Below are 13,138 nucleotides of genomic sequence, written 5' to 3' on the forward strand. Positions count from 1 at the left end.
CTTTTGATAGCATCTAATAGCGTTAAGGTGCTCTGGTGGCTGAGTGCTGAGGAGATGCACTGCTGAAGTGAAGACACATAGTTTGAACCCAGAAGCTGGTCTCACGGAGAAAGGATAGTCTCTTTCCAAGCCATTTACAGCCTCTGAAAACCAACTGGAGGCTCAGCTATTGAGTCATTTCTATCTTGACAGCACATGACAACCATAACAAAAATTGAAAGGAGCTCTGGTGGTGCAAATGGTTTACACTTGACTACTTAGCAGCCATGATGAGAGTCCTGTTGAGTTGTAACTGTAAAGGCTGCAGTAAAAAAAGAAAAAAGAAAGAAAATCCTACGGAATAGTTAGTTCTCCTCTAATGCATGGGGCCACCATGAATTCAGGTTGACTTGATGGGAACAGGTTTTAATCATAGAGATGGGAAAACTGATGCTGTTACTTGGTTCCAGGTGATAAAAGTAGTAAGTATTTGCTGTTGTTGAGTACTATTGAATTAGAACTGACCCATAACTGACCTCCAGCAGGTTTTCAGGGGCAGTCAACTGCGTGGGGGGAGATTGCTCGTTTTCCCCCGGTAGAGCAGCTGGTAGATTCTAACTAAGTGGTAAAAATAGATTTTTTTTTTTCTTTTCAGCATAGGTATATCTGATAAACAATTCCTGCTTTTTTACTGAGCTGTTATTTGCTTTATGCGATGGATATGCCCTTAGAATAGAAAGGAGAAAAATAGTAATTCAGTGGACCGTCACATAGATTTATAACACATAACAACAACAATGTATGATGCGCAACAGTAAGTTATACAGGCACCATGGAAAGCAGATCTACAGTATTTGGTGCCTGGGCATATAATTGGGTGAGTAGAATGCATAGTGAACATTTGGCTCTGTGGCTGAGCTTGTGTATGGTATGACATAGAGCAGCTGTCCCTGGAGAAAGGTCTTTGTTTCTCGACTGGTACTACATCAGCAGCATTTGAGCAATTCAGGATTTTCTTTCTTGTTTCACTATAAATAGAATTTATGAATTCTCTGTGTCAAAATTAACACAGAAAAGAAGCCACAGAGTATGGAAATAAACCTTCACTCATAAACTAGGAACACATTTGGCACAGGGAGGCCATGTAAGCGCTGTCTCTACTTGGATGGGTTCTTAGGTCTTATTTAGCATATGAAATTGCAGAGTAGAGTCTATTATGTAAGGAGACAGGAGGACAACATAATGTGATTACAAAATGAAGAACTTTGTGCCCTTCAGGGAAGACTTACCAGGGCAGATATACATAGAGACATGTGACAAGGATGTGGAAAATGAATGAATGAGTGGCATGTATATGTGACTGTTGCTGAAGCCTGGTTGCTAGATAATCCTCAGATGTCAGATTTCCGTAAGGCCAACATGTGACTCAAAGCTTGCCACTCAACAGAGAATACTGGGCTGTGCTGGTATTAAGAGGCTGGCTGGAAGCTAGGCTCCCACTGTGCACTAGGCTAACTCCCTGTCTCTCTCTGTGTGTGGGTGGGTGTGCATGTGTGTGAGAGGGTATACGTTTTTGTGCAGTGGGTGTTTAAAGAGCTAAGCACCGAAGCTGGATTTCCACAAACGATCATCACGAGCACTCTAGACACACCAAACTTCCTCTCTTGGTATTTTTTTCCTGCTTTCATCTTTCTTCTCTCTCTTTTTTCCCTTCTTCTTTTGCAAACCCCAAAGGGGAGTGCCCCTAACAATCATCCTGCAGGATTGGGAATATTTTCTCTCACATGTCCAATGTGGATGCCCTTTCAAGGTTAGAGCTGAAGCAATGTGGAACCGGCATATTTTCAAGCACCAGACGAGAGGAGCTGTGTGAAGGAGTAGCAGACAACAAGAGAAGAGTAACTGTGTCCTGTTAACATGAACAACAGCTTGCAGGTTAACCTGCCCAGAAGCTGGGCTGCTTCCAGTGGCTCGCTTCAGGAGAAGTCTGAGCATTCTTTTTTTCTTTTTTATTACTATAGGATGGAGGATGAAGCTGTCCTGGACAGAGGAGCTTCGTTCCTTAAGCATGTGTGTGATGAAGAAGAAGTAGAAGGTGAGCCTTCTGGGTTTGGTGCATATTCATATACATATGTCTCTGTGGATACTGGCATTCATGCATTTCATGCAGCTTAGATTTTCAAGTTAAAATCCAAAGCTTTTCTGTAGTGTTTCATGTATTACCACATTTGCTTCAATGCAAAAAGTAATTTTAAGAACTTCCCTGGGTCATCAGAATCGGAATCAGTGTGGTCCTGCATGAAAAAAAAAGGGGGGTCTCACTTTGAAACCAGTGTATATTAGCTGTGCCTCTCTGTCAACAAGAAATATTTTACCAGATAATATTAAATCACCTTCTGATAACTAATTTAGGGAAGGTCTTGCTACCTTTTCAGACATGTATTTGGCAGCACTCTTTTTTTTTAAAAAAAAAACAAAACTTGCAGGGCAGAGAAATGATTGTTATAGAAGAAAGCTGATTTATATCTCATTGTTGCAGGAAAAAGCTAATCTATAAGTGAAACTCTTTGGAGTGGTAATCATGGATGAGTCTCAGGAAAAGATGGACATGTACTTTTTACTTAACCTTTAGAATCTTTTTTGCTAATATTTCCTAGTGTCCATTAAAAACCAAGAAAGTGTTATACTATAATGGTGCTGCTATACAATCATTATACCTCCATTTCCCCTTTCTCTCTTTTTTATTATAGTAAAATGATATATAACACAACACTTGCCAGTTCAGCTTTTTATTGTGTGTGTGTACACAGTTAGTGAAACCAGTTACATCAGTCATGTTGTGCGAATATCATTACTATTCTTTACTGATTTGTTCATTACTGTAAGCGTTAGTAACTCATTGTTTGCATACTGTAGGAGTAGTGTTATTTATTTGATAGTGAGAATGCAGAGCTTGCTTGATACTGTGGGTTATGTGAAGGCATCACATATATCCAAGGTGCTATTCATATTTATATTGAGATTCCTAAAATGGTGCTTCTAAAGTTAAATAAAACTTGTATGTGAGCCAGGTGATAAATGCTATCCTTTAAAATAATTTGGAAGGCAGTTCATAGGTGTTTGTGGCTCTTGCTTGTTGACTGGTTGGTTATCATTTAGTAAACATTTGCCTATTGAAAACTTGGACCAGAGAAGTGGAGTTGGGAAAAAGAATGTGGGCATTTTATGCCCTGGAGTGATTCTTGAGTGGAGTGAATTGTCCCTAGCAAGGGATACTCTTGTGGCACTAGGATAATTTTAATAATATGGCTGTTGTTTCTCATATTTCCTTAGCAGTTTTATTTTGACCCTTTACAGTTGAAAAATTTGCACCTTCCTACTCCCCTGGCCTATTGCACTTTCCTCTCCCCTCCACTTCACCTTTCAGCTTCCTACATTTATGCTCTGGAGTCTAATAAGAATCCGATGCCCAAGTTTCATAGGAAAAAGGAAACGACAGTATTTTCTTTCATATTGTTTTATGGGTTCCTTGTATTTTTACCACATGACTGTGGGAAAATGTTAAGTTGGTGAATGCACTTTAGTGAAACTTTTGTCCCGAGATTCTTGTAACCTATAAGGTAAAATTTCTATTGCAGTGACTCTGTACTATCCTTGGGTCAAAAGAGATTAAGAGCAATAACAACTGCAACATAGGGATTTGAGAAATAATGTATGTTTGAGAAAATAGCCTATAGTTTTTTGAGGAGGACAGTTAAGGTGGAAAATCAGTAAGAAAACTTGAGAACTTCTGGGAATGAGATGTAATATATGTGTGCATAGATGTGCATGTGCTTTCCTTGAGAAAGAGGTGCCAGCTAGGTTCACAGGAGATGCAAATCAGTCTTGAGTTTATAAGATCTGTAGAGAATGACAGCACACTACTCTAATAGGATATTGTATAGCAATTTTTTAAGTCTTTGAGAAGTGTTATTTCCTGAAGTATTTCCCTTAATTTTTAAGCAAAAAAGTGAAGACAATGAAAATAAATAAAAGAGCAGCAGGCTGTAGCTAGATTCTGAAAGGAGAAACAAAAAGGAATCCAAAGGTAGTAGCAATGCCTACAAAATGAGAATATTTGACTTTGTGAAGATGAATGTTCACCACTCTAATAAGTCTTCTGTTAATGGTTCTTTTTCATGTTCATTTGAGTCTGAGCTGATGCTGTCTGGCTAAATCCTATACTATGGTTGCCTCAGTGTTATAATCTGGTGGAGGACTAAATGTCTTTAGGAGGTCTTTAACATCAAAAGTCTTGAAATTTAAGTTAGGAACCATTTATGGATTCTCTTAAGAGATGCCCCAGTTTTCTCACCTGGCTTACTTCAGAGGGGGTGGTGGTGGTGGTTATTGTTAGATATCATCAAATTGTGTACAGCTCATAGTGATCCTATGAACAGATCTGAACCCTGTCCTGTGCCATCGTCATCATCTCCAGTATACTTGAGCCCTTCACTGTAGTTAACTGTCTATTCATCTTGTTGAGGGCCTTTCTTTCTTTTGCCAACTCTCCACCTTTCCAACCATGAGTTCCCCCCTTCAAGCAGTAGCTTTCCCTGGCAATTTGGTGGTGACTCTAGGGTAACATATAAAGGTGAAGGAAACACAAATGAATGATCAGCATGTCATTATTTGAGAATGAACAAACAGATGACTGAGCTGTAAAGATATTTTAAAAAGATTAACTTTCTCAGGAGAGTATTTTTCTCGAGAACATGAGTTCATCTCATGCCTTAAATACATACAAGGGCATATTTGAAGGAAAGCAAACTGCTGTATCTGTTTTAAAGTAGTTCTCTTTCTGCTACACTGTGACAGAACTAAATGCTTCAGTTTAAGGCTCAAAAATTCAATGGGCTGTAACTATTTCTCTTGCTTCTAGGATAAGCAAGGTTGAAGTATACCAAAGCACTAAGAGTTTGTAATAGTAAACTTAGAAATTGTTTTAGAGGTTTTCTCCCCCTTTAATTACATAGATAAGATGTTCTTTTCAGTAAGTTGAAATAGATCCAGTAACTCTAGTTGCTCTGTAATGTTCACACTCAGAGTTCTTTTTATGCCACTTAATTTTCGGTAGTTGGATTCAGCTCAGCCTGAAGAGAAAAAAGCTTGATGTTCTCTACAATTTCTTGTAGCTGTAGTCTGAGGAAGGAGGAGGAGAAGGAGATTTCAAGCCACACCTTCTGTTCACCTGGTTCACCTCTGCTCTCTATGGGTGGCTTGGCACTTAATCCATGATCTAGAAACCTAATAGAAAATTGTCATCTGCAGTGCACTGAGAATAGAGTGAGTCAGAAGAGGAGTCATTTCCTGTTTAGATAATAGATTTATTGAGGTGGTATATATTTAAAAACTTAACTTGTTTTCACATAATTTCACTTGTGTATTTGTGCTAATGGTTTAAAGAGATCCTTTTTAAAAAGGAAATAAATAGTGGCCTTATGTATGGTCTCTCATTGATTACCTTATACCATGTAAAGCTTTGAAGAACTAAACTTAGTGGTGAAAAGATAAATGCATTGAAACATTTCAGCATCTCAGATATACATCCTTGTTTCTAGGCTCAAAGCTCCAGCATGTTTATATCCACACAGTTGTTCTGCAGTGACAAATTGCTCTGCAATTACAGAATGACCTGGAAACTTTGACCATGAGGAATATCTGCTTGGTTTCCACTTCATACTGCTTAGAGGAAATGGCCAAATTTTGTTGGATGAATTGAGACTTGGGAGAGTCTCAGGTAGTGTAAGTGTTCCTTAGTAGGAAATCCTATGACTATTTTATCCTTTAAAAAACCCAGTCAGTTAAGTTCTTGGATCTGTATGATATAAACAAATTACTTAATATTCTCATATTTTGCAATAGGGGAAAAGAGCAAACTCCACCTTATCCTTTGAGATAAGGCCTTGGCTCTGCAAAGCTAGGTAACTCCCCAGCAGACCTTGGCAGCTCTGACTTCATAAGGAGTGGCCTTAACTTAATGTCAGGTCCAACTGACGACTCAGGAAACATAAAATACAGCAAGACAATATTGGCCAGAATGTGTCTCCATTTCTGAAGCTCTCTTAAAGCTGTTTGTAATATTTTTGTCGGTTTCCTCTTCCATTGAAAGAGAGTCCAGTGGGCATTAAGAGAGAGAAACAATATTGTCAAAAATGTATAGAATTCACAAGAGAATTGTCTTTAAGAAAGATGATTTTAGAAATATTTTTTTTAAGAAAATGAAAGGTCACATAGGATATATTTAGGATAGAGGAGATTTGTTAAGAGACGAATATTTGTTAAAAATTTTGACAGAACAAATTCATAAGTATATAACATAAGCATGTAGGATACATTCGATAAATTGTTGTTTCTGTCAGATGCTGTCCAGTTGAGTACGACCCCTAGCTATCCTATGAACAACACATCTGAACTCTGTCCTGTGTCATCCTAATAATCTCTGACACACTTTGGGCCAATTGCAGCAGTCACGGTACACACACACACACACACACACACACACAGGAGGTGATGTGCATGTGTGTGTGTATGATTGTTGTCGTCATTGTTGAGTGCCTTCAAGTTGAGCACAGCTCATAGGGAACCTGTGAACAAAAGGCCCGAAGTCGCTCTACAACTAGTGACATTTATAAAAATTAAAAAAAAATGCATATATGTATGTGTGTGTGAATATATATATAGATATATATCTATATATATCTTGTCTGTGTGTATATACAATGTATAATGTATAGAATTGTTTTCTATAATTCTATTAAATCATTGAATTTTTAGTTAGAAATTTGATTTTCTTAGTACCATTAGTCAGAGATGAAGATGTGGTATCTAACATTTCATTGGTATTAATATCTCATTTTGCCAAAACCATTGACATAGTATTATCATTCATATATATGTATGGGAAAACCCCCTTTTATTTCTTATACAGCTTTCCTGTCTTCTGTTCTTTTTCTTCTTTATCTTTTGAAGAGAGACTAAATAGAATGGTGACATGATGACTTTTGGCTTTTTGGAAATCAGGATCTCAGCATTTTACAGACATGAAATCATGATGACTTAAACCTATTTTTCACTAGAGGCTATGATGATCTACTCATGTGTATTAGAAGAGGTAGCATTCTCATGTCCTTACCCTCCAAAAATGTGGGTTCTAGAAGGCATTTATTAATAATCAAAATGATCAAAAACGTAATTGCCAAGAAGGAGTGAATGAAAACCTATCAGATGGGAAAGGAGGGGCTAACTTGGGGCTGGGCTATTCTGAGCGCTGGATAGAAGTGTCGGGTTGCACTTTGTTGACCTCTTCTCTGCTGTTCCCTCATATTGCTCAGAAACAGTGTGTACAGAGGAAACACTTGGGCAAATACCAGTTAAAGAAAAGACTTCTTAAAAGAAGCAACGTATCCACATGTTAGAAAGCTTTATAGAAATGCCATGAGATATTTAAAGGTTGATACCTATACAGCAACTTTGGTTTCCCAGTTCAAGTTAAACCCTTACAGGTCGAACCTTCCTCTTCTCTCTCTTTTTTTGGGGGGGGGGGTCCCTCATGACCTCGGCTGAAATCTTGCCAGAGGACCTAAAACAAGCAGGGTCTAGCTCTCTAGCCACTGGCTCCTCATGCTGTGTCAGGAAAATGAAACATTGTTTATATACAGATTTCTTTAGCTTCAAGGAAAACTGATGATAGTTCTATGGATTTTTGGAAGCTAGAATTAGTCATCCTTTCCCAAAGTTTTCCATTTGTAGGAATTTTTTTTTAATATCTCATGGGCATGGGGGCCACTTGAGGTCACTTATATTTCATAGGTGTCTACATTCTATTATAAATTGAACTTGATGCCTGCAAGGATGTGTTTTGCAAGGATCCAGAAATTCTAAGATAATACATTTGCAGCAATTTTTTGGCTGAGGATTGAATCTCTTTTTAGAAGGTTTTTTATCTGGTTACATTTGTGAGACATATTGTTTGATATTTTTGGAAGTTGTTACCAGTTACCATTTGTTTTATTCCTGTGCTGTTAAGGCACAATGGCTAAGCTTCAGCTTGGGGATAAAAGTTCAAAACATACTCTTTCACAAGATCATTGACTAACTGAAAGAAACTATGCATTTTTGAGTGTGAATCTCTCAATCCATGAAAGGGGATAAAATGAACATGCCATTCAACCAAGAACTATTTTGATAATTAACCAAAAAAAAGCCCCTCAAAACAAGCCCCAGTTACCATAACTACATGTGGCATTAAGAGTAGGGATGCTTTATACCATGACCCTCTCAGTACTGTTTCTGATTGAGCCTCGACAGTGATACACATCATTCCTAATTTGTCTCTTTTTCCTCAAGAAGAGGCATGTTAACTGTGACTGTGTAAAGGGGAAAATGTAATAGTTGCCCATAGTCTAATAAAACCTGTCTAATGGTTTGTCCTAGTGGCAAGAAGCTACTCTGCAATCCCGAAGGCACACTGTTCAAGGCCACCAGTTGCTCCATGGGAGGAGGATGGACAGTCTCCTCCCATGTGATTAACGGCCTCTGAAAAGCCACCGTAGGGTCAGCTATGGATGGGTTCCGACTCAATGGAACACAACCATAGCAGCAACAACAACAACAACAACAACAACAATTGTTTCTTAAGGAAAACATTCAAATTTATAGTGTGTCTTCGCCAACGAGGCTTCACAGGTCTGTTATACCTATTTAAACACAGGCATTCCCCTTTTCTCCTATACATCATTGTTATAGCTGTTAGGTGCTGTTGAGTCAAGTACAACTCATAGTGGCCTTATAATCAAAAGATCTGAACCCTGTCCTATCCTGTGCTGTTCTTATCTCTGACATACTCAAGCCCATTGCTGCAGTCACTTGTCAGTCCATCTTGTTGAGGGTCTTCTTCCCTTTCACTGACCCTCCACCTTTCCAAGCATGATAGGCTTTTCCAGGGACAGACCCCTCCTAATTACATGCCCAGCATATGTGAGATGGAGCTTTGTCATCTTTTCCTCCAAGGAGCAGTCTGCCTGTATTTTCTCTATTTGTGCTTTGGATGGTCCATGGGCTAGTCATTATTCTTCTTGCGCGTGACAGCTCAAAAGCATCAATTCTTCTGTCATCCTTATTTGTTGTCCAGCTCTCCGATACATAGTAAGTGACTGAGAAAAACATGGGCTGAATTAGGCACACCTAGTCTTTAGGCTGACATTAGTAATTTGGAGAAGTCTTGACAGTGGACTTCTCAATGCAGTACATCTCCTGATCTCCTGACTGCTGGTGCCAATGAATTGTGATTGTGGATCCAAGTAAGATGAAATCATGAACAATTTAAATCTTTTCTCCATCTATCATGACGGTGTCTCTTGGTCCAATGATGAGGATTTTTATCTCCTTGAAGTTGAGATGTATTCTCCATATGTAGCTTTTGATCTTCTGCAGCAAGTGCTTCTCATTTTCTGCAAACAAGATTGTATCCTCTGCATAATGTAGGTTATTGATGAGTCTTCCTCCAATCCTGATGCCACATTCTTCTTTGGGTGTCCAGCTTCCCAACTGATTTGCTCAGCATACAGATTCAATTGTTAAGGAGAAAGTGACCATTAGCTGCTTAAGGAACCCTGCAGGCAAAGTGCTTAAAGTATTCAGCTTCTTACTGAAAGGTTAAAGGTGTGCACCTGCCAGTCACTCTGTGGGAAAAAAGATGGGAGTTTGCTTCTGTAAAGACTTAGAGCCTTGGGAACGCTATGAGGAAGTGAGTTCCTTCCTGTCCAGCAGTGTTGTATGAGTCAGATGGACTCAGTGACAATGGGTTTATTTTTTTATTTTGGATTGACTGTGATGGAGTCCCTTGATTGTTCAAATGATTGATTTAGTTGGCTGCTTTCTGGGAGGTTTGAGGTTCCAGTCTACTTAGAGGCACTTTGGAAAAAAAAATTCTTAGTGATCTACTTATGAAAAGTCCATCAAGAAAAACCCCAAAACAAAACCAAAACAAACAAAACCCCAAATCCCCCTTAAACTAATTGCTTTTGAGTTATAACTAACTTGTAGCTGATCTTCCAGCAGGCAGGTTTGGGGAGGCTGTAAATTATGCAGAAAGGAGAGTGCCCGGCTTTGTCCTGCAGAGTCATTTGTGGACTCAGACCACCTCCAGGTTAGCAGCACTGTTCCCTGTGGACTGTGCCACCAGAGCTTGAGCATCTAGTAGAGAGCCTATGAAGAACAGTTCTCCTCTGGACCACATGAAGCTGCCCTAAATAAAAATTGTAGAGAACGGCTTTTTTTTTTTAAATTGACTGCTAGGCAGTTTGAGGGAGCTCTGATAGCTTAGTGGTAAGGAATTGTGCTGGCAACTCAAAGGCAGGAGGTTTGAATCTGTCAGCTACCCTGTGGAAGAAAAATGAGTGATTTACTGCCTCTGAAAACCTATTGGATGGTCAACTGAGTTAATCCTCACTCAGTGCGAAATAACAACAAAGTTACACGATTTGAGTGTAAATGAAGTGAGTTCAGGCAGTCACATAAAATCCTATTATACCTTCTTTTCCTGAGCTATGTGATTTTTATTACCACATGGCAAAGAGCCTTTGGAAGAATTGAGGTAGAGTGAGAGTGGACTAGAGATGAATTCAGGTGCTCTTTGGCTTTGATAAACTTGCTAGTGAGGTTATGTTTTATTTTGTTTTACTTTTGGGGCTGATAGCATTTGGGGGACTAATGGTAGAGCCTGCCATGAGTGGGCTGGGGGTTGTGTGTGTCACAGGATGTTCTAAATTGTACTCTTGAATTTGTTGATTGCTTGGTGACATGAGAGGTGAAGGAAGGGAGAGTTGAGAGTGACATCCTTTGAATCAGCAGTATTGGTGACTCAGAGACTCTTTTCTCAGAATAATTGACAAGCCAGTTAATTGTTTTTATCTTTCTATGGAGTTAGAATTAATAGTTAGATATAATAAGTGCTGTGCCCAATGTGTTTACCTTTCTTTATACTCTGATGACTTTCAAAGGAAGAAAAAAAACCCTACTTCAGTCTCTTGAGAGATTATTTTACTGACAGTTTTCAGGGTGAAACACTCAGTAACTTCATGCAGGTTAAAAGTTAAAAAAAAGTTTTAAATCTTAGTTATAGTGACTATCAGTTTTAGAAGGCCAGAATTGCATATTTATAGATTGGTTAAGTCATCACCCAACCCCCAAGTTGATTATTAAATTTTTAGCAAGTAATTCTATCCCTACTGAAAAAGAAAATGTCTAGGATGTAGAATGAAAGCTTATAATTGAATCCAGTGGATACATGCATATGACAAATTAAATCAGTATCTGATTATTCAGACTACTACTTGCTTTTATTCTGTCTGTGCTGTGGTTTAGAGAACATAGTGGCTACCTAGGCAACTCAGGACCTATTTCTGTTCTTGGCTTGGCCATTGCTTTTCTATATGACACAGAGCATGTCATAATTTTCTGGTAGTTATGCTTTTTTTCAGGTGAAGTGCATTTAATGAGACTTATCTCCTTGTCCGTGCACTAAAGATGCTCTAAGGATTCTTGAATGGTACTTGAGAAATACTTTGGTATTTTCAGTAGTACATTTCTGAATCTCAGATTCTTAAACCAGGAAACAGAATTCCTCCACCCCCACCCACCCCCACCCCACCTTCCTGGCCTTTTTGCTAGTTTTACTAGAGCATAAGTGAAGTTATTTGAAGTTCCCAGGATGAACTCTATAAATTAAAGGTACCATCTCCATGTATATATTCCCTGAATATAATTTGTGTGTCTTCTCAACTGTTTATTTCTACCCAGTGGTTGCCATCACTGAAGAACACTTTCAGACTGAAGTTAATACTGATATTTGTTCAATAGTGAGTTTGCAGAGTACCTTTGTCAAAACCTAACCAACCTTTTCACTGGGTGCTCTGGTGGCTTAGTGGTAAGACCCTGCACTGCAATCTCAAAGGCACATGACTTGAATCCACCAGCAGTCTCCTACCATGTGATTTACTGCCTCTGCAAACCTGCTGGAGGGCCAGCTGAGTCATTCCTGACCAATGGCACATAACAACAACAACAACAACAATCTTAAAGTGGTAGATTACTAGGCTTTTCTTTAACAGTGCCTCTGAATGGGTTTGAATTACTCATCTTCTGATTAGTAGCACAATGCATAACAATTTTTACTACCCTGGGTCCTAGTATGATAATCTCTTTCATTGCTGTTGAGTTGTAACTGATTCATAGTTGGCCCTTCAATGGGTTTTCAGAGACTGTAGATCAAATGGGAGTAGATTGCGTATCTTTCTACCACAGAGATGTTGGTGGATTTGAAGTCCGTGCCTTTGGATTGGCAGTGCAACTCCTTACCTGCTATGCCACCAGAGCTCCTATGATAACTCTTATGTTATTAACTTTAACTGATGAACTGATGGACACTTTATTTTATTTTTTTTTGCTTATGATAATGATAAGAATGACTACCTTAAGATAAGCGTTCATATTGTTATTTTTCTAGGATCACATCTATCTTGGAATTCACCCAGATGTTACAATTAGGGAAATAGTGGTCAGTCAAATAAATCAAGCATTATTTAAGTACACATGATTAGTGATCCAATCATTGAGAGCATATATCTTGTATATCCTGTAAGGTGACACCCAACTGAGAGATGAAGGATGAACAAGATTTAGCTCCAAGAAGACAGAAGGGAAGTATTGCAGTCAGGAAAGTGTGAAGGCCTAGAGGTGAACAAAGAAAAAGGTAGCCCATCTGGAAAATGGAAATAAGGCCAATATGGCTTGGACACGTGAATTAGAAGAAGAGATTGGTTTGAGGAGGATAAGATTCAGGTTGTTGTTGTTATGTGCTGTCGAGATGTTTGCGACTCATAGCGACCCTATGTACAACAGCCCTAAACTGTGCTCTGTCCTGTGCCAATCTCATTGCCTCTGACACACCCATCCCAAGTACCTCAGTCACTGAATCAGTCCACCTCTTAGAGGGTCTTCCCCTCCTGCGTTGTCCCTCTACTTTACCCAGCATGATGTCCCTCTCTAAAGACCTGTCTCTCCTTACAACATGTCCAAAGTATGTCAGATGAAGCCCCAGAATCCTTGCCTCTAAGGA

General features: G+C 38.9%; 1 protein-coding gene across 2 annotated transcripts in view; it reads left to right on the forward strand.

The window, feature by feature from the left end:
- The first annotated feature begins 2,001 nt into the window (after window positions 1–2,001).
- Window positions 2,002–13,138, forward strand: part of SLC4A4 (solute carrier family 4 (sodium bicarbonate cotransporter), member 4) — a 497,732-nt gene continuing 486,595 nt past the window's right edge. For both annotated transcript variants that reach the window (XM_006896827.1, XM_006896828.1), the window contains exon 1: window positions 2,002–2,074. In XM_006896827.1, the coding sequence (XP_006896889.1) occupies window positions 2,002–2,074 (73 nt within the window). The remainder of the gene's footprint in view (window positions 2,075–13,138) is intronic.

This window comes from Elephantulus edwardii, unplaced genomic scaffold, assembly GCF_000299155.1.
Source record: "Elephantulus edwardii isolate Elephantulus edwardi_28Jun2011 unplaced genomic scaffold, EleEdw1.0 scaffold00192, whole genome shotgun sequence".
Lineage (NCBI taxonomy): Eukaryota > Metazoa > Chordata > Mammalia > Macroscelidea > Macroscelididae > Elephantulus > Elephantulus edwardii.